The 27697-nt window shown below is 46.4% G+C and overlaps 1 protein-coding gene across 2 annotated transcripts in view; it reads left to right on the top strand.

The window, feature by feature from the left end:
* Nucleotides 1-25061, top strand: part of Mfsd4a (major facilitator superfamily domain containing 4A) — a 38397-nt gene extending 13336 nt beyond the window's left edge. Inside the window, exons 4-10 of one of the 2 annotated variants that reach the window (XM_028764711.1) lie at nt 264-429; nt 825-940; nt 1901-2074; nt 6871-7018; nt 11029-11099; nt 12532-12652; nt 25000-25061. In XM_028764711.1, the coding sequence (XP_028620544.1) occupies nt 264-429; nt 825-940; nt 1901-2074; nt 6871-7018; nt 11029-11099; nt 12532-12652; nt 25000-25061 (858 nt within the window). Of the gene's footprint in view, nt 1-263; nt 430-824; nt 941-1900; nt 2075-6870; nt 7019-11028; nt 11100-12531; nt 12653-14254; nt 15072-24999 lie in introns of those variants that run through there. The other variant, XM_028764712.1, reaches the window with a different exon arrangement.
* Nucleotides 25062-27697: the final 2636 nt, after the last annotated feature.

Below are 27697 nucleotides of genomic sequence, written 5' to 3'. Positions count from 1 at the left end.
GTTAGCAGCCAGTCAGTCACCCAGCACCTGGCCCAAGCAACAGAAGACCCTTGCGAGTGCAGGCTTTGAAAGACTTCTCTATTGCCTGTGGGGAATGGGTGTGGCCAGGGCCAGAAGTGCTCACACCAAGCCTATGTGGTAGCCACATGCCTGGCTCATGGACTGGCAAATGCTCTTCGGTGAGGTGGGCACCTTGGACTGCGAGCCTGCAGCATGGACCAAATCTAGCAGGCCAGGCCCTCCTGACCCTCTACTGCCCTCAGCTCCCAGTGCCCCTGGCTGTTCTGTTCCTGCTGTCCAAGGAGCGGCTGCTGACCTGTGCCCAGAGGAAGCCACTGCTCCTGTCTGCAGACGAGCTTGCCCTGGAGACCCGGCCTGCTGAAAAGGAAGACACCTCCTCCCTTGCCCCCAAGTTTCAGCCACACTCAGGTGCGTGCTCTTGTAATCTATTCTGGCTGCCCTAGTGACCCCACACCCAGAAGATGAACCTAGACCCCAGGGCTAGTGGTCAGAAACAATCTTTGGTCCTGGCAGTCTCTGAGATAAGTGATGGAGCCAGCCGGCCAAAAGAATGAAAAGAGCAGAGAGCCTCCATCCTACCCACTCTTCCTGGATTACCTTTAAAGGGGAGGGGGGCTCACTTGATCTCTGTGGTCCTTAGTTCCACCAGGAGTGGGCAAAGAACAGTGGCTACTCCTCACAGGTGCCTGGAAGCTAGAGAAGGTGAAGGCAGCAAGCAGTCCCTGCCGGGGCTGTCCTGACTGGGTGAGCAGAGGGCAGGGAGCAGAGGTTGATTCGGCCCTGCCCTTCTGTGCCTCCTTCAGGGCAAGAGGACCTGTTCAGCTGCTGCCAGAGGAAGAACTTCCGGGGAGCCCCGTGCTCTTTCTTCGCGATCCACATCACGGCCGCTTTGGTCCTGTTCATGACAGACGGGATGATGGTGAGCTTTCTTCCAAGGGCATGCTCTACTGAGAGGCCTCTACCCTGATACCCAAGCCTGGAATGGCAAGGATAGAGAAGCACACGGAGGTCCGCAGGACTTCACACTGCAGTGCAATGAACCAGTGTCCTGCCCATCCCCCACGTGGCTCACAGCCCTAGACATGGGACTCCTCTGTCCTTGCCATTGATCTTACTTTGTTAATTCTAGAAAGGGGTCTGTCTGGTGTCTTGTTCCCAATTCTTCATGACCCAAGCCTCTTCCGCTTTAGTTACTTTGCTTTGTTTGGATCTGAATGGAAAGTAGCCTAGGCTGGCTTTGAATTCTTCATCCTTCTCCCAAATTCACCCTACCAAGCTGTGATCCACATTTTTGAAAGCTCACAGCCCTGTTGCCCTGAGAGAGGCCACACTATATGAACTCTGGGGCACTCGGTTTCTGAGCAGGTGGTACAAATGGGGCTTCTCAAGCCAACGTCATAAACAAGCCACACTCCAGGCCAGGTGTCCATTCAATGGGTGACCTCTGTTACTCTATTTAGCATCCTTTCCCAAAGTCTTCTGACTTAGTGCAGTGTTGCATGGCTGAGTGACTGGCCACTGAAAGAGGGACACTCCTGAGAGAAGGCCCTGTTCACATGCCCCCACTCACAGCAGACCTGGCTCACTCACTCCCCTCAAGAGGGAATATGGACCTGTCTCCTCTCTTTCCTTCATCTGTGGAATAAGAGGTTAAGCCCCTTTCCTTCTAGCCATGCCTGTCTGCTCAGGCCCTGTGGGGATCCGCATGGGGACCAGTGACATCCCAGGTGCAGCTGTGGTACCCATCCTGTCCTCAGCTTGGGAGTGAGTTACCATATGATCCTAGCTCCTGGGGCATCACTGGTGACAGGCTCCCCAATTCCGCCCCAGCTGAGGCATCCGTGTTCTGAGTGAGGCTTGCTCTCTCCATTCTCCACAGGGGGCTTATTCGGCCTTTGTGTACAGCTATGCCGTGGAGAAGCCGCTCTCTATTGGACACAAATCAGCTGGTTACCTCCCTAGCCTCTTCTGGGGTTTCATCACTCTGGGCCGGTTCATCTCCATCCCAGTCTCCTCAAGAATGAGGCCAGCCACCATGGTGTTCATCAATGTGGTAAGTGGACAAGTGCCTCCTTTCCCTTCTTAGAAACACAGAATCTATCTATTTGGGCCTTACCACTGCCCAAGACATTTGTTCAGGACCGTATTCTGCCAGAAAAGTAAGGAAGCAGAAATGACAAGGAAAGATGGAGATAAGGAAGAGGAGCCTACTCACGTAGCCTTGGAAAGGTCCCTTCCCTGGCTGGGCCTTTAATTTTACATCTTTCAAAGCTTGGCCATGAGTGGTTAATATGGAGTGAAAAGCAGACCCCAGCTGACATCTGCCAGGATTAGGAAGGATGGAGGTCTCAGCCTTGGTCCTCCCGTGTTTCTCAAACCACACAGCTGTTTGGAGCCTTCTGGCCAATAGAGCAAGGTACTGGAGTCATTGCACCTGGCCTGTCGGGAGATTTATCTTTGGCAGCTCTCCAGGAGATTCTTAGACAGCCAGACTAGCCTGTAGCCAGGCAAAGGAACGGGCTTGGCTGGGAACAGGCTCTGGATCAAGCATGGACTAAGATCTGTGTCCTGATGTTTGTTCATGTAATTGTGACAAAGGACTCCAGATTACAGAATCCCTTGGGTACATCTAGTTTGACCTCCCACCAAGGCTTGGATCACTTCTGTGACATATCCATCAGTGTATTTACCTTCAGGGATTGAGAACTCACTACTTTTCTAGGAAATCCACAGTAAGAAAGCACTTCTCAGGCTGAAGAAATGGCCCAATGGTTAGGATCATTGGCTGCACTTCCAGAGGACCTGGGTTCGATTGCTAGCACCCATATGGTGGCTCACAACTGTCTGTAAATCCAATTCTAGGGCACCTGACACCCTCTTCTATACTCCTCAGGTACTTTGTGCATGTGGTGCCTGTATGTGCAGGCAAAACACCCATTCACAGGAAAGGAAGGAAGGGAGGGAGGGAGGGGAGAAGGGAGGGAGGGAGGAAGGAAGGGAAGGAGGGAGGGAAAGAGAGAAAAAGAGAGGGAGATTTCTCAGCTAGGTATAATGGCAGTGGGCCCCTACAATCCAGCACTTGGGGGAAGAGACAGGAGGACTAAGTTCAAGGTCAGCCTGGGCTAGACAGAGAGAATTTGTCTCTAAATAAATAAATAGTAAATAAGTAAATAAAATGTTTCTGGTTTTAGTTAGGGAGACTTTGCAGAATAGTTGAGAGGGGGAGGGGTTTGGATGAGGGTGAGGCTAAGCAGAAAGACTCCCTGATGTTTCATGGGTAGTGTGGACAGGACCTTTCTGAGTGGAGGAAGAAGGGACTAGGATTCAAGGACCATATCCATCAGTACAGTGACATGCTTAAGGAAATTATAAAGAGAAAGGGGTTACTCCAGCTCTCACTTTGGGGTGTTCTAGTCTAAGATCTAGTTATGGAATGCTGGATAGCAAAGACTGGAGTAGGGCTGGGGGTGTCATTAATGTCATAAGCCAGGAAAAAGGGCAGAGAGGAAGCAGCACAGTCCCTTCAACAACACACCTCCAGTGACCTAAGAATTCCCCACAGGGTCCTCCCACCTAGTTTAAAGCAGCTATGACAACACCCTAAAGACCAAGCCTTTATCTGCAGGTCTTCAGAAATCCACATGACGACAGAGAAACATTTTCCCTCTCAGAGCTGAGTATTTCATTTACTCATGTGCACTCACACAAGGGGGCATTTGGTGCTAGTCAAAGGCTTTCATGGCTTCTGAGTTCTGAGCTCCTTGGGTCAGGGTGGTTTTCACCATCTCTTTTTAAGCGGCATCAATGTCCAGCAGACTCTAGCAACAATACCTGCGTTGTTCCCGAGTTACAGGTGAAGCTGCGTCTTCAGAGTCAGGGTGGAGTTTGGTGCTGCTAAGGACGTGCTATACCACTGAGCTATATAGACCAGGCCCTGGAGCCAAGTTCTGAACACAACTGGTGGACAGCAGAGAAGCGGGGAATGGGATGTACAGTTAGTTGCTGGGCAGAAAAAGACAGGTAGAGAAAACTCTAAGTTCAGATCACACTGTCAGTAGTCCAAGGGACACTGCATCTGTAGAACAGCTTTATATGCCTGTCTAGAGTTCTGGACCAACATTGCAGTTTTAAGAACAATAAGCATCCCTAGCATGGAGACATTTGAATCTTGTGACTGTAGCGAATGGGATGTAGACAGAGACCCCAGGATAGAATCCTGGCCATGCTTGGGAACTGGACAAAGAGGAAGAAAGAATAAAGAGAGCTGTGGGGTCATCTTTGCCAAATACATATATTGGATTTGGAACCATAGATATATCTGTGACTTCTGTTCTATTATTATTATTATTATTATTATCATCATCATCATCATCATCATTATCATTATTGTTGTGTGTGACATCAGGGGGTGCACATGGTATATGTGTGAACAATGGTGAAGGTTTGGCTTTCTCTTTCCACTTAATTTATGTGGGTTCCAGGGTGTTGTGAATGGGTGCTTTGCCTGCAGGTTTGTCTGTGCGCCCCTTGCATGCCTGGTCCTCACAGAAGTCAGAAGAGGGCATCGAACCTCCTGATGCTGGAGTTAGAGATGACTGTGAGCCATCATGTAGGTACTGGGATGCAAACCCATGTCCTCTGAAAGAGCAGCCAGTGCTCTTTAACTGTGAGGTTATCTCTCCAGCCCCTGCTTTTCTGGTTTTGAGGTAAGATCTGACTTTATAGCTCAGGCTTCTTCTATTCATATACGTGCCTCCGACACCAAAGCCCCAGGATCACAGGTGTGCACAGAAGATCATAGCCTTCTGCATTATATTTTTACCACATGAAAGAAGTCCTTCAAGTTGCCTCTCCATGGAGAAGGGGTGTGTTCATCTTCAGCCACTGTTTCTTGGTGACCTTTATTTACTAGGCCAGGAAGGGTGAGTGTGGGGGTGATTCTAGAATCTGTCCCTTCTGAGAGATCTTGAGGCAGAGCTAATGGGGTTCTTGTGCTAGGGTCACTGGCCGCCCTCTTCCAGTGTGAGCAATGGTGAAGGTTTGCTCCCCAAGGTCTGCTGTGACTCTCTGAAGGTCCCTTCCTTTCAGCCTGCCCAGTCCTTATGGGTTCTGGACTAGCTGTGATTTTTAGGTCTGTGTACTTATCTTCCTAGAAACAGATATGCAGATATTTACCTGGAATATTATCTGTTTTGTAGCTCTGGGAATCAAACCCAGAGACTTGGACACCCAGGATAAGTGTTCTTACTCTGACCTACATGCACAACCCAAACCCAGGAACACATTCCCTACCAAGCTAGAACTTGGCATAGAACATGAGGTTTCTAGAACACAGAGCAGTGGCTGTAGCTCAGTGGAGAACTCACCACACATGCACCGAGCCTTGGGTTTGTCTCCCAGGCTTTGGGGAAAACCACATGGAAATGCAAGAGTAATAGAACATTTGTTGGAGGAAGCTCAACAGTTTGAAGTCTCCGATATCATTTAACTGCCAGCCTTGGCATCTCCTTGCTAAATGAATGAAAAAATAAAGGAAGGAAGGAAGGAAGGAAGGAAGGAAGGAAGGAAGGAAGGAAGGAAGGAAGGAGGGAAGGCAGCCGGACTACTCTTAGTTATGGTATAGGAAAGGTTTATTGTAGATAAAAGGAAGAACATAGCCAGAGGCAGGGACATCTGGGAGAGTCCAGAGTGAACAGGACCCTGAACCATGTGAGGAGATGGGGGAGAGAAGTGGGGAGAGCCAGTCCAAGAGGCCAGGAGAATAAAGGATAGACCAAAAAGAGACCATGTAACTAAAATGTCTGGATTATATAGCGAAGGGCAGCTGGAGGGAGGGGCACCCCAGCCCCTGAGCTGGAGAAGTTTAGGGTAGAGGGTAGGGTATGCCAGCCATACTCTGTGGCAGGCAGGGACTGAGGGATGCTGGGAGAATCCTGTAGTCAGGTCCGATTTGATATGTTAAATAGGCACCAAACCATTTGTCCCTGGTTTGAGACCTCACAGTAACTACTGGTGTAAAGACAAGAATGTAGGGTTCATGGAGACAGCTACTTCAGGGCCCCACAGCTGGGAGCACACGGCAAGGACCCGAACCAGGCGCTTCGAACTCCAAGACTGGTGCAGCTCTGGGTTCTTCCCAGCTGTGGCTTGTGTAGAAATCATTCAACGCTTACATAAAACTATTTTTTAAAAGAGCTTAGAAACTGGGTTGTTTTATCAAAAAAAAAATCTGCCTGTGGGGTAGGGACCTTGCTGAGCCACTGAGATCTGAGCAGATGATCTTAGCTACCCAGTTATTAGCTCTGGTGCACAGACCACACCGTTCTCCTGGGATTTTTTTTTCCAGTGGGATTTAAGTCAAATCTCAGGGGCTCCAAGCGGTTGCCATAGCCACTGATCCTCCTGGGTGCTTGTGTTGAATTTCCAGGGAGTAGGAAACCCAGGTCCACCACCCGTCATCCTGCTGGCTCATGGCTTTCTCACTCCACACTAGAACTCGGTGTCAGAGGAAGAGTGGGGCGTTAGACTGCCCACCTCCACCACCAGGAGGGGAAATGTTGATTACCTGGATTCAGAGAAGAAATTGGGAACCCTGAGTACTCATTCCCCAGTATTTACTGGGTGTTGGGGGTGGGAGGGTACAGCTGCTCTTACATGCAGGCAGGCTCAACTCCCTAGACTTCCTAGATCCCAAACTAGGAACATTGCAGGTATCAGGGAGACCGCATGGTGGCGCATGGGCCACACTGTTCTCCTGGGGCCAGCGAGGATGCCCCTGCCTGAGGGTTCTTTCCCTTTCTCCAAGATGCCCCAGCCTTGTGCCCTCTCTAATTGCTTCTGCTGTGACAGGTGGGAGTGGTGGTGACATTCCTGATGCTGCTTATCTTCTCCTACAATGTCATCTTCCTGTTTGTGGGGACCGCAAGCCTGGGGCTGTTTCTGAGTAGCACCTTCCCCAGTATGCTGGCCTACACCGAGGACATCCTCCAGTATAAAGGTAAGCGGCTGAGGAAACACAGGAACACACTTCCTGCCACTAGTGGACAGCTCCTCTCCTGACCACAGCTTGCTGTAGTATTTCAGGCCTGGGCTTTCTCTTTACCAGGAGAATCAAACACTTCCTGGCATGGGTGGGAACAGCCATGTTTGGTCATGGATGTCCTGTCCATGGCTTGTATGTCCTGCATGCGCCCTTGCAGGCTTCAGGAAAGCCTTGTGGCTTCCTTATCCATTTTCTTCTTTCTTCTTCATGATGGCATGGTACTGTTTATAGGTCTAGGACTGGTATGTTGACTGTCATGGTATCTGGTCTGTAACTTAGAAGAAAAACAATTCATGTGGTAAAATGAGTCATAGTATCAAGTGTCTTTGAGTTTCTGACTTCCGGATCCTCTAAGTGGGTTCAACACCTGCCTGAGATACATCTGAAATCAGGGAAAGCTCTTTTGACCTGTGATTCAGGAGCAGCCCTGGCCATGATGGAAGTGAGGGCAGAAACAGCATCAGCCAGTGTCAGCATACACCTGTGTGCTACTGAAAACATCATGAAGAAGAGGGGACATGCCCAGGAGACACCGTCCTTTCTCCCAGCTCATCCTGGCAGCAGGGAAGCAACTCCTGGGGGAGGGGGGGTCAATGTACTTAGACTCTCAGGAGAGTCAATTAAGTGAGGAAACAGGTTTCTCATGTCAGTTTTTTTTTAAAGATTTATTTTATGTATATGGACACACTGTCGCTGTCTTCAGACACACCAGAAGAAGGCATCAGATCCCATTGCAGATGGTTGTGAACTACCATGTGGTTGCTGGGAATTGAACTCAGGTCCTCTGGAAGAGCAGCCAGTGCTCTTAACCACTGTGCCATCTCTTCAGTCCCCTCATGTCAGTTTTGAGAGATGAGCTGGTGTTCCAATATGGCAAGTTCTGCTGGAGGACCACTCAGCTCCATCTTCCTGTCACTTCCCACGGTCTGGACTTAGAGTCAGCCTTTCTCATAATTTACTTGCTTGGCATATTTAATAGTGCTGGTCTGTCCAATACCCAGTCCCCTCATCTGCTTTCGTAGGTCTGGACTTGTCTCATTTCCCTTCAGTCTTATCTGACCCACTGGCTCAGTATCATGACCCCCTGTGATTCCATTCTACACCCTGAGCACAGGCTCTTCTGAGTGGAGAAGCGGCCTGTTCTGACAGCATCTGAGTATGGAGATATCACAAGGTCGCTCTCTATGCTGTTGCAGAGGGTCTTTTGAAGCACAGCTGGCTTCCATGCTCACTAGGGAGCCTCTCAGAGCTACAGTCTAGCCATACTAACTACTTGGAATTCCTTGATGACACAGAAATTACTTTGAGCAGTCATGATTTGGCCACAGCCACACCTGGTCTGGACTGCCTCCTACTGTCCCTCCACTCCCACCCCATGCCCTTCCAGGAAGTATCTCTGATCTCCATGCTCCACTGACTCAGGCCTGTCCCTGCTATATGACCCATCTCACAGCTTCTGTACCTAGGGTATGTTCTCTCCAACACAGTCCCAGAAAGGGACAAAGGGAGTGTAAGCTCTGAGGTAATCATAAACGCATTAGTCCTACCTCCATATTTGCAGGTCTATGACCTCAAGTGACATTTCTTCTCATTGAGGCTCAGTTTTCTTACCTTTTTAAAAAAGATTTATTTACTTTATTTAAATGAGTACTCTGTAGCTGTCTCCAGACACCCCAGAAGAGGGCATCAGATCCCATCACAGATGGTTAGGAGCCACCATGTGAGCCTTCTCTCCAGCCCCAGAGCCTTGGTTTTCTCTTTTGTTACATGGTGGCTTACACCTGTAATACTAACATTTGAGAGCAGAAGCAGGCACATCTCCATGAATTCTAGGTCAGCCAGGGCTACATAGTGAGACCTGATCTCAAAAAAGGACAAGGAGGAAGAAGAAGGAAGGTGAAGGAGGAGAAGAGGTAGAGGAGGCGGCAGCTGCCTACTTCAGTTGAGCTGGGTTGTACCTCAATGGTAGAGCACTTGTCTTGCATGTGGAAGGCTCTGGTTTTGCTCCCCAGAACCACAGAAACAACCCCAAACCAAATCTGGTCCCATAGGAATGCCCTGCGTGGGAGAAAATGTAAAGCCCTCGATTGACTGGCATCCCTGGCAGCTCGCAGGCCTCCCTACCTCTAAGTTTATGGCACTATTCCTGATGTACAGAAGGATCTCGGGATGTTTCAAAACAATGCACAGAACAGACAGGAGCCGTTGGAATTCAGAGATGGGAGTGGGCAGTGTTCAATCTAGAAATCTGATCAGATATGAACTGCTCTGGAACGAGAAAGGATAGGAAAGGGAGAGCTGTGAGGATGTGCCAGAGCAAGGGACAAGGTGCAAGCAGGCAGGACAGGATTGGCTTGAGGGAGACAGAAAGATCTGGAAGGAAATACAGCCCTCAGCAGATGTGCTAACCTTGGCCACAGTACTACTGATAAGCTCTGGTGTGTAAGCATGTACCAGAGAACTATGGGGGCCAGTAACCCTCCTGGAATATTGTCTGGTGGAGAAGGAAGGCCATCAGCTAGCAGGCTCAGATTGTGTGGGGAACAGGAACAGTTGGGGCTAGAGGAGAAGCTGCCATCCGAGGTGTAGGGACTGTGGAAGATGCTTCCAAAGGAAATCTAAACTCAGACACAACACAAAAACCAGTGGAAGGAGAATCTCCAGCAGGCAGGTAATGGACCAATCAGAGACAGGCCATGACACAGACTGTGATCACAGTTTATCCTGGCCGAACCTTAGGTAGCTCAGGAGCCAGCAGTGTGAAAGATGACCTTGCAAAGCATATAAAGCACTTAGACTTGTCCTGAAGTACTGTCCTGGGTCAACACTCTAGAGAAGCCACAAGACATGTCAAAGGGAAAAGGGCGTTATAACTGGCCTTAGATTTCATGTCTGATGCTAAGCTCTGAGGATCTCAGGAGATCTTTCTGGAAAAGCAGGCTGTGGTCAGACTGAGAAGAGTTCTGAATGCCAGGCTATATAACTACGGATGATTGAAGGTTTGAGAACAAGAGACATATGAACAGTAGAATAGAAACAGTCCCAAAGTAGTCACAGGTCAAAGTCCAAGGTGTCTTAGGAACCCACAGTGTCATATCGCACCCTGCTTCTTCACTGGGTTATCCGGAACACCACTGGTTCACTGCCGGAAGAAGACAGAAGAAGTCCAAAATCGGTAGTCCACAGTCTGTGCTTTCCTTCAACAGACCAGCAGGGGAAACAGGATTCTGGGATAAATGCTGTGGTTCCCAGTTTCCTGTATCTAGGAGCTGCTGGCGTACCACTGGGAGTCAGGAATGGGGGTCCCTGCTCCATGCTTCTCCTCAGGGTGTCCAAGCACTGGGCAGAAAGGGGAAGGCAGAGCCCAGCACTGGGGGACCAGGTCTGATTCAGAGTAAGAAGGCGCTGGAAGAGAGAAGGCCTTCGTCTGGAATTTAGGCAGTGCTCTTTAAGATGAAGGCCTTCCCCTCAGAGATCTTTAGTGAAGAATCCTTGCTTGTTCATACTGTTTTATTTGATGGTGGATGTGAATGCATACACTTTATTCAGGGTGAGCCAGGGATTAAATACCTTTTTCGGGAAGGAATGCCCAGAAAAGGAAGCTCATTGGCTGAACACTCTGGGCTTATCTAGATACCTCATTACTATGGAGAACTCCAGGTGTTTATGCTTCATGACTCAGCGCCCATGGTCCTCAGTAGAGTGTCATGGTTACACGTTCCAGAGCAGGTAGAGGCAGGTAGGGAATGACTCCACTCCTGTTGTTCTCAGCTCTGAGATTCCCGGGATTGGAGCTCATTCGACCTTGCCAATCTTATGCCTGTCTGGTAACAACGTCTCACATGCCCTACACCATGGTGGTGGATTACACCTTCCAGAGGCATCCCAGAGTGCTCTGTATTCTGATAGCTCTCTTCCACATCCTCAGCTTGCTCTCACTCAACCTTCCCTTCTCATTTGGCTAGGTTGTGCGACCACGGTACTGGTGACCGGGGCAGGAATTGGAGAGATGGTCCTGCAGATGCTGGTTGGCTTGGTAGGTGGGATCCTCTGGGGGTGGTTGGGGAGTACTCCTCAAAGTAGGTGAGAAGATACAGCTAGCACCTTTAAGTCCAAGCTGTCACTTCTTGAGTTCCGCATAGCCTGCAGGAATCCACCAGGCTGGGGCTAGCTGTTTCCCTTTCCAAGCTAGCCAGACTCAAAAGCCAGGTCTCTGAATATGGAATGTGGAGACCTTAATGACCAAATGCATGAATCCAAAGCAAACAAGGCTGTCTGGGCCTGGGGCCAGGGGGCCCCCATGGGAATGCCATTGGCTCTCAAAGCCTAGTTGGTGTGCCCAGCTGCCGGCAATGTTCCTAATCCATCCCACCCAGGTCCATGTCTCCCACCAGTCTGTAGCAGTGCTACCCAGGACCCCATTCATGTCCAGTGCCTGCCCTGACCACTCCCTACTTTCCTTCAATGTGCCTGTGTTACATGTGTTTCCCAGGAAATCAGAAATTAAAACCAACATTACTTTGCTTGACTACTGTAACACAGATGCCAGTTTTTTCACAGTGCAGGATCCTGAGACATAAATAAACTTAGCAGTTTGCCCTAGGTCAGCTGGCTCTCAGTAATAGCCAACAGTGAAGCAGAGGCTGTTTTACATAGTCCACCCCCGCCCCAAGGCCTCATATCCACTGGAGCCTCCTTTCTCTCCCTTCCAGGCTGATGGAGAGGAGGGTTACATTCTGATGTCCTCTGCATTGGGCTCTCATTCTCCCTCTCTCTCTCCTCTCTCTCCCTCCCCCCCCTCCCCCCCTTCCTTCCTTTTTTTTTTTTTTTTTTTCTCTTATTTTTTTAAAGACAGGGTTTCTCTGTGCAGCACCCTGGCTGTCCTGTAACTCACTCAGAGATCTGCCAATGAAAGGTGTATGAGCCACCATACTTGACTTGGTGAGATTTCTTAAGTTGAGTGGCCTATAAAAAGTTCTATTTGCTACTTTGACATATTCTAAATTTCATAATAAAAAGTTAAAAGATGATACACATGACATACACACACATACACTATACACACTCTCATACACACACTCACACATGCACTCACATATACATACACACACACACACACACACACACACACACACACACACACACACCTTCTCCAGAGTTCCAGTTAGGCTTACAGGTATAGACACATCTCATGTTTGAAATGTCAATGATCATTATGGTGTCTTCCAAGAAGTTTTAGAACACGGGGCTGAAAAGAGTATATGAAATATAGACAAGTCCAACCCTGGCTTTACAGCAAGATTTATATCTTCACTAGATTTGTAACTTTGGGGAGATCTCCCCCCACATTCCTGTGTCTGGTAGGTTGCCTTCAACTTCACTGAGAAGACGACAAGGGCCCAAGGCAGCCATTTTTCCCATGCACTGTCAGGTGGGATTTTAATGGCTGATGTGTTCCTCTCTGGCAGATATTTCAGGCCCAGGGCAGTTACAGTTTCCTGGTCTGTGGTGTGATCTTTGGCTGCCTGGCTTTTATCTTCTACATCTTGCTCCTGTTTTTCCACAGGATACACCCTGAACTCTCATCAGGTAAGAAGAAAAAATTTGTTTCTACACAGAAGGGGGAAACAGAGCAGGGAGGAGAAAGAATGTGATTCTAACCATCGGAAGCACTGTTCTGCTCCAAATGAAATGCAAGGAAGTGTTTATTTTCCTACGGCTTCCCTTTCCCCTTTTCCTGATTTCCCTGTGATTGTCCACTGGAGTCTGAAGGCAATAGAGAGTGAATAGGCTGACTCACGGCTTCGCCATTAGCAGAGGGGCACAGACAGTGAACCTGTCTTCCTGTAATCCCTTTACAGTGAATCCTAGTGCCAAAATCTGAGCATGTGAGAGGGCAGAGCCTGCTCCCTGGCTAGAGTGTGGCCCAGTGACCTAACTAGCCCCTTTCTTACAGTTTGGGGTTTTGATTCTTGTCCAAATCGCTTCTTCGAAAAGGATTTCTTGCGGGTGGTGGTGGTGGTGGGGCAAATAGCAGGGAAGAATTCCTTCAGGACAGAGACACTCCTAAGGATAGTCTCCATCCTGGAGACCCCAGGCCAGGGTAGTACCAAGGCTATTTTTGTAACTATGCAAGTCCTTTGCCTAGTGACAACAGCCATGCATCAGGCCGTTCTTAGCAGAAGGTACCCACGCTAAGCTCTCTCTGCATAAACAGAATAACCCTGAAAGATTGAAGAACTGCCCACAGCCCCCTCTCTCTCTGTAGCGAAGTTCACTTTAAATACTAAGTGCATAGCCGGAAGTGGTGGTGCACGCCTTTGATCCTAGTACTAGGGAGACAAAGGCAGGTGGATCTCTGAGTTCCAGGCAAGCCTGGTCCACTGAGTGAGTTCTAGGTCAGATGGGGTTCACAGTGAGACTCCATCTCAACAAAAAACACAACACAACAAGAAACAAAAATTGACTACAGAGGTCCAGCAAGAGAGAGGCTGAGTGGCCTCCCAGAATAGCCTCTGAGATGGCAGGTGGGAGCTTCCGTCTAACCAGTCCCTCTATGGAGAGCGTCACTTAACATACAGTCAAGAGGGCTCAGCATGTAAGGGTGATACAGATACCACCAAGACTGAGTTCACTCCCTGTGACTCACATGGTGGAAGGAGAGAACTTAACTCCTGTAAGCTGTCCTCTGACTTTCACAAGAATACTGACTGTGGCATGCATGCTCCCCCAGTACACACACATAATAAATACCCCAATAAAGACTGTGCCCTTGAAGAAGATGAAGAAGAAGAGGAGGAAGAGATTATGATGATTGTGAATATCAAATGACTAACAGTTCCCATGTTCCTTTCTTATGGGAGACAAACAGGTTTTTTTCCCCAGCCCTAGACATTAGTCTCAACTAACTCTCTATTAGCACGTCACCAGAACTTGATCTTGATCTGACTTCCCACAGTGCCGTGTGTGTGTGTGTGTGTGTGTGTGTGTGTGTGTGTGTGTGTGTGTAATGCACAAACACATGTGTGCATGGGCACACAAGTGTACCTGTGAGACTGTGGGTGCGCATGTGCCCCAGTGAGCGCCAGAACAGCAGAGAAACAGAAAGCTTGCTTGTTTTCATGAGTTGTTTAGGAGGAAGCTGAGGCCGCCCACATTTGCTACCCGTGCTGTTTATGTTTTCTTTCCTAGTTCTTACCCAAGACAAAGCCCTTGGTGTGGAGAACTCTGAGTGCTACCAGAGGTGAAGAGCTCAGTTCCTGAGCAACAGGGTGACCAGACTGACACAGGAAGCCAGGGTCACACAGGAGGCTTCTCTTGCTGCCTTGTTTGTGTCTTCCTTCCCTGAGTCTTCCCTGGACAAATCCAGCACCTGCCTGATACTTTAGTTATCTTCCTCTCTGGCTTTGACTTGTTGTCCTTGACAACCAGAAGGGAGGATGAAAGACAGTCCTCACACCTCCCACACACCACCCTGCGCATGGGCTAAACTCTGGGTTTGAGATCACTTTTAGTTGAGGTTTGAAAAACATGCTAAAATCATAAGTCGTTAATCATTGCTAGGTGTAGATATATTTTAAATCAATCAAAACCCTCTGGCATGTTAAAAAAAGATTTATGTGTTCTTCATTTACCCATAGTCCCAAGCCCCTCATATCCATCCTGCAGAAATCAGTTGATTTGTGTCCTAAGACAACAAAGGAAATGTTGAATCTTGCTTTGAAACCCTAGTTCAGTGTTGCACCAGGCTAACTCAGACAAGCTTTAGAAAGCTGACTGTTAAATTTTTATTTTGAGAGCTAGTAGCCATGACTAAGACTTAAATTATTATTTTTTTTTTTTGAGATGACATTTCTCTGTGTAGTCCCAGCTGTTCTGGAACTCACTCTATAGACCTGGCTAGCCTCAAACTCACAGAAATCTGCCTGCCTCTGCCTCCCAAGTGCTGGGATTAACGGTGTGTACCACCACCACCCAGCTTAAAAAATTACTTATAACTAAACATCAAAACATCACTTTCTAATTTTCCATGATGGATGCTCTTGAGCCTCAAAAGCAGCTTAAAAGCTACCCAGGAGTGGCCATGGCACCATGGTGGTGACATTTCTGTGACAGAATACTGCTGGGCTCTCCCCTCAGCTCTCGGTGACAGCCCGTTGGTAGTCCGAGGTCAGCCATGGCCCAGAAATGGGGACAGCTGTGCCCCTGGGAACAGATGGGTTTCCCATCGACTCAATACGAATGAGCATTGCTAAGTGGCTCAGAAAGCACAGGGAGAAGGAAATGGACAGCCTATTGTTCTTTATCGAGAGCCTCAAGGTACAGAAGCATTTTAAAAAATAGCTCATTTGGAATTTTATACCTTTTATAGATGAAAATTTTATACTGTGTCAAGGTATTTTTTTCCCCATATAAATCTAGGACTACTGAATAATTCAAGCCATGCAGTATACAGAGAGCAGTGTCAGTATGCAGAAACCAGTGTCTGTTAGGAGTACTCACTTCTACACAGAACGTAGGTTAATAATACAGAGAAAACAAGAATACAGGCTCACCAGCCTGGATGGGGATGGGTACAAGGCTTCTGGCAACACTGACATGGCTGTCACAGAGACTTCTGGAAGAGACAAATGTTCTATTACAGTCATCGGGTTTATCCGTGCATTCTCTGTGCACATACATGTATTCATGTGAAAGTAAGTGGATCATGGTCCCAAGGGCTGTAGTTCACACACTAGACACCAGCAGAGCAGAGATGGACCAGGTATCAGCCTTCTAGCTGTGACCCCGGATCCCCGCCTGTCCCCCCAAGCATCTCCAGCCTTGCTTGTTTTTACCAGTATGGTGGCATTTCTAGAAGCACCCTACCTCACAGGAATTCTGGGAGAATTAAGAGTGTGTGGAGCATCTGCTTCACGCCCTACATGGGAACTGCCTTCAAATGTTCATGTTTTTATTTTATTACTTCTAAAGCCTCATAAGCAGCTTAGAAGTCGTCTACATTTGGTACAAACTTTAAGTCAAACAAATTTAACATTGTAACACCGATGGCCTAAGCAAATCCTTTTAACTATATTTATAAATACTTTTTAAAGTACCTCATGCTGCCAAATTAAAATCTAACTGGGCAATCTAACTATGGTGACTGACCAGGGCAAAGAGAAAGCGGTTGTATTTTTCTTGTAGTTTTTTTTTTTCAAGAAAACATCCTTTTTATACAGATCTAGAAGAATCACTGGTTATACCTACATTGGTGATGATTGATGTGTTAATATAGAAAATAAATTAAAAATGAATCTAATACTTTCCTAAAATAAAATATTTTAAACCTAGTAGGTGTGTTCTCCATCTTGAAGGGCAAGTGAGCCTTTATACTGAAGAACAAATGGTCTAATGCTCCCCAGAGGCAGGTCTCTCTTATAGGTTCACATGATAAGCATGCACACACACACACACACCCTGATATATGATACACACATGACAACTACATACGTATGTATGTACGTATGTATGTATGTATGTATGTATGTATGTATGTATGTATGTGCACGTTTGGGGTTTAGGGCAAGGCTAGGGATGGTACCTGGGGCCTCACGAATTCTAGGCAAGACTCAGTGCTAAGCCATCTCTGAAGATGTCACTTCAGAGTTTTGTGATATCTCCCTGTTCCCAGATTCCTTCTGCAGACTTGGGGAATCTAAGCCACCAGTACACCTTGCCCCCTAAAGGAAGGCACAGTGACATAAGGGGGTTCATTTGTTTTGTTGTTGTTATTCATTCATTTTGTCTTTTTGCCCAAGATAGACTAGCTCTTGCTATGTAATTCAAATCACCTTGAACTCCTGATTTTCCTATTTCCATACCCCAAGTGCTAGGATTACAGGCATACATCACCGCAGCCAGTTTATGTGCGTCTGGGGTTCAAATTTAGAGTACACAAGGGAGGCAGGCACTCTACCCACTCTTATAGAGATCGCATTTATCCATTAAAAAAAAAGAAGAAAAAGAAAAGAAAAAGACCAAGCACCCACCATGTTCAAAGCAAAGGCTCAGGTGCTGTTTCAGCACTGAATGAGAAGTCCCTGCCTCACAGCGACTGCAAGGTCAAAGGCCTAGAAACAGCAAGTAAATATATGTCATAGGATGATGGACTACTGTAAAGAAGAAGCAGGGGTGGTTGTGGGAATGGCAGAAGATGCTAGGACTATCTCACCAAGAGGTCATGTGCTACAGAGGAGCAAGCCAGGCGGGTGGGTACCCAGGAATATTCCTACCAGGTAGAGGCTACAGCAAGGGGAAGGGACTTGAATTGGAATGTTTCATAGAATCTGAGGAGCAGCTGGCAGGCTGGTCTGGACCAACTGCAAAGCAGGCAGACAGTGGCAAGAAATGGGGAGGCATTGTAGCTGGGCCCAGATCACATAACCAGGGTAAGAATGTAGGTTTTCCTGGGGGACACGAGTTCATTAGCAGACCATCACGTGGCATGGTTCGCATGTTTAAAACTGTCACTCTGGCTGTTTGAAGATGGTGGGACTGAGATTGGCTGGAGAGATGACAGTGACTTGGGCCATGTTGGAAGCAGAGGAAATGGTGAGGGTATGTTATTGGAAGGTCTGACTGACTTTGCTGATGGATTGAGTGTGAGAGAAAAGTGTCAGTTTCAAGCTGAAGGCATCTGACCTGTACCCGGGTGTGAGGCCATTTTGAGGCAGGCAAGCCCAGGGAAGATTCCACTTGGCTATACATACAGTATTTAACAAGCTGAGACCTTGCCAACATCAAGCTACATACCCCTCCCTAAATAAAGTAACTGGTAACTCTGACCTGGAGCTCCCTAGCAATCCTTAGTAACTCCCTTTCTGTAGTCAAACACATCCTGAAGTACCTTGGGATCTGGAACAGTAGGCCCAACCAGCCTGGACTGGTTTGGAGTTCATATGCAATAAAGCAAACTACTGCCCTACAAATGAAGTCTTAGGAAAAAAATCCTTACTTACCACCTGTGCATGATTGAATGAATATATGATGAAGATCAGATGCATTATGTGATGTAAACTAAGGTTTATATATTTCATACATGCTGTACCATGCCTGTGGAGGTCAGTGGAAAACTTGAGGTGTTGGTCCCTGCCTTTCCATCTTGTCTGAGAAGGGTTCTTTGCTGCTACACAGACAAGCTCTCTTCTGGTAGATTCTTCTGTCTCAGCCTCCCATCTCTGGGAAGAGCAGCCATTCCCAACCTATGGGTTGTGACCCCTTTGGGGAGGGGTCACCTAAGTACACTGTAGCTGTCTTCAGACACACCAGAAGAGGATATCAGATGGCATTACAGATGGTTATGAGCCACCCTATGGTTGCTGGGAATTGAACTTAGGACCTCTGGAAGAGCAGTCAGTGTTCTTAACCACTGAGCCATCTTCCAAGCCTGAGGCCATGTCTTTTTAAAAACAGTTCTGCCCATCAGTTTATGATGCTATCTTAGATATCAAGTCAGTTACTAGACTTGGTAGCTAGAGCTCAAAGCGAAGCTATGTAACTTACAGTGTTCACAGACAAGGCATGAAATCACCTAGTTAGTGGTTATAGGGACTGGGAGATTGAGCCTAGGGGTTCTTCAAAACCTAGAGGGTTAGGAAAAGAATAGATGCAGTAAAAACGAGAAGCCAGAGGTAGGGACCCATTCAGGAGACAAAGTGGCTTCCTGGAAGGTATGGGAAGAGCATCTCAAGGAGATGTCAGTACTTGTGAGGGGTTAACAGGACTGAACGAACACTGGGCCAGACGGGAGAGGGACTTGAATAAATGACCAGTGTGTTCAAAACACATGGGATCAACACACATACCGGGTACCATGGCCAGCATCTGAGGGGACCTCCGCGGCTGTTGAAATCCTTACTTCTGTGTCAGTCTCCCACTATGACAGGCCACTGTACTTCTGAGTAACTCCCAGTGAAGTCACTACATGATCCCTACAGTGGCAGGTGTGTTGTGATGACCAGTGTGTGATCCTGGGACTCTCAAGCATTGTCTCCCTCCTAATAAAGCCTGAAGAGTTCCAGCGTGGAGGATGTTTGCCATTAGATGCCTCTATAAAACACAGATGAAATGGTACCTGCAGTCAGCACACTTTGCCAGACTGGTGCCAACAGTTGGAAAGGCTGAAATGGTGGCTTACTCAAGCTTTTTCACTGAAGGACCCTGGAGCTTTGGGTACTCTAAAAATGCAAGAAGCAAGAGGGTACTTCTCAGATCCTCTGAGCTTAGTGTGCCATGAGGTAATGCATCTGAGCAGATTCCCAGGAGAGCCCTTTGTCAGCTCAACCGTGTGGTCAAGCACTGCCTGAAGAGACACTCCCAGTGTCTGTGTTTTGTGCACCAGCCAACTGGTATGCTCTTGGTCCTTTCATCCGGAATGAACCTGCTCTCTCTGATGTGATCAGGCCACCCATTAGGCTCACTTCCTCCATCATGTTCCAAGCCAATTCTAAAAAGGCTTAATTTCACTGATAAATTAACTGGTCTCCTGTAGCAGGACACTTATTCTGCTACATTGTATTTGCAGTGGAGCTCGGTGATTAGGCAGTAGAAGAGGAGGTGGAGCTGGGAAAGAAAAGAGAGGAAGGGGAGGGGAGAAAGAGAGGAAGGGGAGGAGAAGAAGGAGGCTAGCAGCCATGGAGAACCATGGATGGGTCGAAACCTGTCCTGGGTAGCAACTTCTATCAGAAGGTTAGATATTGGGTAACAACTCTAACTGTGTGGGCATCTTGCTGATTGAGCATTTCTGAATATATAAATCCTTTAGATAATCATTAAGCTTTAAGAGTCTCATTTCTACCGGGTACTGTGAGGATGGCGGATATTGTCTGGGGTTCAGCTGAGCTTTGTGGATGCAGCATCGTGGATTGGCAGAGCCATCCCCCACGCTGGCGTCTCGTGGGTACCAGGGCCTGTGCATCTAGCTAACTGGAGCCCTGGTCAGAGCCGAAGAGCAGTGGGAACATGGTGGCTGCCTGGGAACAAGCCAGACCGGGCGCCGTTTTCTAAATATCACCCCTACAGTTTCCAATTTTCTTCTCATAAGCTCTCCAAAGAAAGGGGGCTAGGGAGGCCAAGCACTGTGGTACACATCTGTAACTGGCACTCAGAAGGCTGAGGCAGAAGGTCCGAAAGGCTAACAAGGTCCAGAGCAGCTGAAGCTACATGAAACCCTGTCTGAAAACCAAAAGGGGTGGCAGAGTCAAAATAAGGAAGGAGTGCTCATCCCAAATGCTGTAGCGAACACATCTCATTAGAACATTTGCAAAGTGTCAAAATTTTAAAACATACACACACATACTCGCACACACACACACACACACTGAAACACACACATTTCAGGGCCAGCAAGATGGCCCAGAGAGGGGCTGGGGAGATGGCTCAGCAGTTGTTAAGAGCATTGACTGCTCTTCCAGAGGTCCTGAGTTTAATTCCCAGCAACCACATGGTGGCTCACAACCATCTGTAATGGGATATGATATGTGTCTGAAGACAGCTATGGTGTACTCAAATAAATAAAAATAAACAAATCTTAAAAAAAAAAAGAAAAAGATGGCCCAGAGAATAAAGGAGATACCACCAAGCCTTTGACCCGAATCTGATCCCCAGGACACACGTGACGTAAAACAGACACTGATTCCCAAAAGCTGTCCCCTGATTGCCATGTACACACTATGGCACACCTGTACATACACACCCAGATACAAAATAAATAAATGTAATACCATTTTACAGATTTCACATGACAAAGTGTTTCCAGCCCATCTGTCCTTCCTCTCTCGATTTCTTCCACAGCAACAATCATTTCTCCATCCCCCCTCTTCCGAGGTGGCTTTAAATGTTTCATAGAGACATATCAAGCAGCTGAAGACCATGTTTCAGGATACCGACTGAGTTCTTTCCTTACCCAGTTAGCATGGATGAAAAAAATATCACCAACTGCTGTGGCGGATGTGAGGGAGGGGAAGGAAATAATCATTCCAAGTCATTTTGTTAAAAATATTTATTTTAAAAAAATACAATTGTCCATATCTAGTTGCACATATATCTATTGACAGATCTCGACAGCTCTGAACTTAGAGTAAACCCTCCAGAGTGCTTTCTCAAAGCCAGCTTCCCACATACAAGCAAATCCCTCTGTCAGTTCTTACATAAGTTTTAAAAACTGCATCATTTTCTTAAAATACACATGATCTTTATAGAAGTTAACAACGCTTTTGCATAAAGCTTAGAAGCAACAAAGTAAGGACCCCTGAGGGGTTACTTGGGGCGGTCCCTTGCAATGCCTGAAAATGGCACCCAGCGAACAGCCATCTTTTCTTTGAACAGCAGTGCATCAGAAAGCCCTCAAAGTGCGCATGCGTCCTCTGCCCCATCTCCCTTAACTTCATGGCATTTGTCACCCAAAGGCAGAATTCAAGATTCTGCACTGGCTTCCCCAACCTTAAAGCAGCACCCCTTTGTCTCTACAGTTAAGTGCTACTGGGTAGCTAGCTGAGATGACCATTCTGTCCAGCTGTAAGAACAACTAACGTTAATTTTAAGGACTGTTAGCAGTTACCACATTAGTTGCTTTTTCAGAAAAGAACAAAAAGAGACTGGAATACTTTGCAGGTCTCCTTAGTGTAAACGAAACTAACCTGAGACATATCATTAGTGGTGCCCTGACAGCTGTTTGCACCTGCCTAACAATCTACTTATACCAAGTGGTGACACCGAGTAACAGGAGATGCAGAGTTCAATCCAGTAAGTAAGGGTAAGGAGGGTGCACACCCAGACAGCGGCTCCTCTGAGGGCTGAGTACCCTGTCAGTCCTTTTTTCTACCCATCCCAAACTCATACAGAGGAACCCGCTCCCCTCTTCTTGTGCAGACACTGGTGCATATACCTTGCAATCACTCCATGGCAGACACACGCTTTTACTAAATGATAGAGATTAACTGAATAAGAAACAAGAGTTTGTTCTTTAATGTCATTTACCCGTTAAATCATGTTCACGCCTTACAGTGCGTCAACTGCCAGGTTCACTGTGATTCAACCTCCTAGCACACATGTAAAGTAACCCGTGGTTACTTCCCATTCATCACAATTTTATTTTTGTTTCTCCTGAGACTGGGTCTTTTACCTCAGGCTGGCCCTGAACTTGTCAAAGATAAACACCTTGAACTTCTTGATCATCCTACTTCTACATTCCTAGCTGGAAGATTACAGGTTTTAGCCACACTCCTGGTTTATATAGTAATGGACTCAAACCATGAGCTAGTATGCTAAGGCAGCCACTCTACCAACCGACCTAAACAAAGCTCCAGCTTAGTGGGCTCTTTTTAAAAAGGAAGTTCTGATAGGACTCATGGTAAATTATCAGGTTACTCTGAAATACAAACTTAAGCCAGATGTGGTGGAATGTGTCTGTAGTCCTACTATGCGGGAGGTTGATACACGAAGAACAGTTTAAAGCCAGTCTGAACAACACACGACCCAGCTCATAAAAACAAAACCTACTTAAAGAAAAGAGGAGGAAAGTCCAATTTGATTATTTTGGTGAATAAAGGGAATAATTCTAAGAAACTCATTTCAACCCAAGATTTTACGCTTAGAATAATCAGTAGCAAAATGAACTAAAGCATCTTAAAAAAAAAAAAAAAAAAAAGTGGTTTGTGTGTTTAACGTGTGCAGATGCCTGTGGAAGCCAGAAGAGGGTGCTAGACCCTTTAGCATGGGAACTACAGGCAGTTTTGAGCCAATTCTGTTCCTCTGGAAGACTACCAAGTGCTCTGAACCAGTGAGCCTCTTAGACGTATTTTTAGGCTCTCATGTAGCTCAGGTGGCCACACACTCACTGTGTAGCAGCCAAGGATGGTCCTGAACACTACAGTCCTCCTTCCTGCACCTTCCAAGCACCAGAACTACAGGCATCCACTACCAGTCCCACAGAGTTTTATGTTCAGTCTTTCCGATCCAAAAAGACACACAAAACTGCAGAAACAAAGGGAAGAACACCAGCCACGCCTGCAGCAGCCTCCACAACCCAAGCACCACACCTGCAGCGGGCCTCCACAACCTACGCACCCTGTGTGCGTTTTCTGCATACATGTACATTTTAGCTGATCCCTGTAATGCTTGACAGAGAGGACTGAAGCATGCTATTCTATCACATGTGGCAGCAATGGCAGTGGCAAATGCTGTCAAACAAGGGACACTGGTAACACTGTCCTCAAAGCAAACAATGAAATGTCTCAGAAGGGACTGTGTCCCCTGTGTAACAGAAATAAGCAACAAAGGAAAATAACATAAATTGTTAGCAATTGCATACTTTTTAAATTTACAGTGCAATCTACCAACTGTAAATCATCTTCTAAAATTATACATTTCTACAAAGCACACTAGTAAGAGATCTTGAGCCATTTACATCCTAGCTCCAAGAGGCTGCTTCACAGAGCCTGCTGGAAGGGAGACTTGTCAGGTGATTCAATGCTCCCTTCTCCAAACACTAAGTTCCCAAAAATAGAAATGAGAAAACCATATTTCCCTGACCATCAATATCCTAAAGCTGAAATCAAACAAGAAAACCAGTAAGTGCTTCCAGTTTTTAAGAACAAAAACAGCTGGGCGTGGTGATGCATACCTTGAATCCCAGTACTTAGGGATAGAAGCAGGAAGATCTATGTGTGTTCAAGGCCAGCCTCTTCCACATAGCAGGTTTCTCAGAGCTACAAAGTGAGACCCTGTCTCAAAAACTAACAAACAAAAACAAATAAAGACAAACAAAGGGCGCTAATACAGATGCCAAGAAAGTGCCAAGTGATTTAATAGCAGTTCACAGCAGTCCCAGGCCTGAAGCTGGCAAAGCAAATGCTTCTATTGACAGAACCTCTGGACCAGCTGCCAGGCACTCCATCTCCCCCTTAGCCTATCAAGAAGATTCCAGGCTATGTGAGCACAGCTCGTAATCCCTCCAGGGAGGAGAATCAGTGGGTTTACTAAGATGGGAACAAGGCAAAGATGAGACCATTCTTCCTGACCCACTTTGAGGTTTCTGCTAATGCTGTGCATATATGGTTTAAAGGATGCATTATCCCAACGAGCCAGGAGTCTTATACACCAGACACCTCCTGGGAACTTCCCAGACAACCCAGAAGCAATTTTATATGAAAGCAAACAGAATGCGAAGAGTTTTAGGCAAGATGTCTTTATGCTTAATATGTGAACAGAAGAGAGGAAGATAAGGTGACTGGAGTATGTCTAAGCACTGGGTCCTACCAAGTTGGTAATTTGTCTTTAAGGCCTATGATTCCACATAAATCTGCTTTTAAAACTGCACAAGGCACTGTCTTTACGTGACCCTACAGATGGGTTTTCTTTCTTAGGCTTAGAACAAATAGACTAATAGTCATTTTAAGGGATGAATGTGCCTCCCTCCGAAAAAGATTCACATACCGTGGGTCCACATGGCAGAATATACACCGAGATGTGTGCGGCCAGTACCTCAGGAGGACTTAATGTGCGCAATTCCAACCTGAGTACTTCAAGGACAAGCTAACTTCATGAAACTTCCTTGTGTGCATTATACTTAACATTCAAGAGACTGTAATCTCTAGGAATGTCCTGTTTAAAGCTGTCATTTAAAGTTATGAGGGGAGGTGTTGCTAAAGGTGTAACCCAGCAGTGGTCACAGGAGACCGCAGGTTCTGTCCCTAGCACCACAGGAGTAAGTCAAATCATGTTAGCAGGCAGCTACTTTCCCACAAGCCACTCTGTCAGCACCTAAGAAACTGCTTCTCTCTGGCAAGCTGGCTACTTGTCACATTCTGTCTCAGCCACGCAAAGCAGCTTGAAGCACTGTCAGCTTCAGGTGGAGCACTTGCTGCACTTACAGATGACATCTGCTGTGTTTACAGGTGAAAACATGACTCTGATAGCGACAAGTTCCACAGAGCGTGAGATGCACCATCACCCGTAAGCATCCCCCTCCACGATGCAAACTGCACCTCCAGTAAGTAGTTCTAATAACCTAAGAGAAATAATGGGGTGTCCTAGCTTGGAAAACAATGGGCCCAGAAGACTAACAAAATGCTTGCCACAGAAGCCAGCCTCTGGAAGAGTATCTGCCAGAAGGAACATCATGTCTGTTCCTTCCTAGCACTGTGTGTTGAACACTTAGCTACTCAAATCCATGTTAGAAACCCTCAGACAACAGAGGTCAGCGTCAACAGTTTAGTCTTCCTGGTTTGGACTTGTCTCTACACCTATCTAAGACAAAGAATGCCATGGTGACACAACTCCCAGTTTTTGGCACAGGCAAATGACATATATGTAGTAAACAGGTGACAGTCAGAACAAGCCATCAAGTAAACTAGTCCTTCAGATGCTTAAATGTCCCAGATGAAAGCCAGAACAAAGACAGCCCTTTATAATCGAGCAGGAAAGCTGAAGCTGGTATATATTTTAGCGTAAAGTAACTTGATATAATTATGAAACTGTTTGTAAATAGAACATAAGGCCACAAGAAGTTTGTAAGAAGACTATAAAAATAAAAATGTCACTTGTGTGTAATACAGACATGAAAGGGAACAGGCTGTCCGGAGATGCAGGAAGTCTAGAAAGCATTCAGGTATGAATCCCCATGAGAAAGAATTAATAGGAAATTTGAAAAACTGACAAAGCTCCCAGAGAATCTCAAGGCTTTTTTTAGAATCTCACACCTCACTCTGCCACCCATGCCTCACTCTGCCACCCCCCACATATATATTCACACATACACACACACACACACACACACACACACACACACACACCTGTATTTTTTGGAAATCAAGCAATTCCATGTTGACAGTGTTTGCTTCTAGGTGCGGAGCCACATTCTGGGATGCAGGCAGGACTGAGGACTGAGTGCTACCCAGCATTTATTTCTTACTCTTACCCTTCCCATTTTGAATGTTAGCATGTGCATGTCACTTTAATAAAGTAATACAGATCAATTTTTGAGACGAATTTCTATGTTGAAAAACTTTCGCTATGCCAAACACAGCAGGTCACATTCATAATCTCAGAACTTGGGATGCCAAGGCAGGATGACTGCCAAGAGTTTCAGGCTAGCCTAAACTACAGATCCAGTCTTAGAAGAAAAAAAAGGAAAAGAAAAGAAACAACAACAAAACTTTTCCTGATCAAGGTGTGTGTTCCAAAAGATTTGACTGCTCTGCAATTTCACTGAGGGGCTCAAGGGGACTTTCCAAATGTTAAAATCAGAGGCCACAGTAACACAGTAAGTACTGCAATTCACACAGTGCAAGACCAAGATAGCTCTTATCAACAGGTGGCACCACGCCAGAACGCCAAGCCTCTGGTGTACCTGCCAGCCTCTCCTGCCTTTTTTTGATTTCTAGGATGGTATATAAATCCACAAGGAATTTTCCAGTTTAAGAAGAAAAATCCAGTACTCCATACAAGTTCATGGACTTACTTTCTCTACAAATTTGAAGAAACAGCCAGACCTGGTGGCACACATACAAATGCCAGCATTTGGGATTCAGTTCATAGCCAGGTTAAGTGACAGAAAAATCCTATCTCAAAAACAAAAAAACAAAAACAAAAACAAAAAAAAAACACAGTGGAAAAAACTTATATTCTAACTGTTAAAATGTGAAGGAAAATAAACATATTTTAACTCAATGAAGTGTTGGCCTTTTGAAGGCTTCAAGATTCTATTATATACTTTTTTAATCAGTAGAAACTTCTACCCTATTTCAAACACACAGACTATGACACAGGACTGTAACAACACAATAATGCTATGAGAAGTCACTAAAAGATTACTTAAACTTGACATTCTAATTCTGTATTTTAAAAACACCGGCACGAGTAAAAGTACAGTTTAAGTGAAAACCCACCCAGGGATCCAGACACAGGGGTATGTGGCACTGCTCTGAGCTGCTGCACACAGCCTGCTCAGTTCTAATGTGGATTCAAACCCACCACGGGACCAATGGACATCCAAGGGAACTGGCAGACCCTCCAACCCAGGCCTTCGCAGGACCACCCTGAGACCCCAACTCTCACGCCTTCAATCACTGAGCTAAGCAGATGCCTCAGAAGGTATCTCCCACTCTGACAGCCTGCTCATTCCCCTGCCTCAGACTACTGATGCCCAGCACCATTTTCCCTAGCAGGGTGAGACTGGTGGTGCACACCAAGATGAGCTGAAGGCCCAGCATCTCTCCCTGAATACATCTGTTGATGCTGAGAATTCTATGGCTAATCAAACCAACACAAAGCTCAGACTTTTTCAGGAAGGAGGTAGTCTATAGATAGAAATGTCTGCTTCACACATACAGCAAAGTTATATACCAACTTTTTTTTTTAAAAAAGGACACACATGCGCACAGACCAAGCACATGCTTCTGCGAATTCATTCATATCAAGAAGGCAGGTCCATCCAACCCCACAAGGCCTCATGGTTTCTTACAAAGTTGCTGAGTTTTTTGCTTGGTTTTTTTTTTTTTTTTTTTTTTTTTTTTTAATTGGTGGTTGTTTTTTTAAAAAAAAATAAAAAAAATTAGTTTTTGGTGGGGGCCCCCCCGACTCGTGGTCCTCCAG

Source organism: Grammomys surdaster, unplaced genomic scaffold (assembly GCF_004785775.1).
Source record: "Grammomys surdaster isolate TR1022 unplaced genomic scaffold, NIH_TR_1.0 145, whole genome shotgun sequence".
Classification (NCBI taxonomy): Eukaryota; Metazoa; Chordata; class Mammalia; order Rodentia; family Muridae; genus Grammomys; species Grammomys surdaster.
This window is presented reverse-complemented; position numbering and strand designations above follow the sequence as displayed.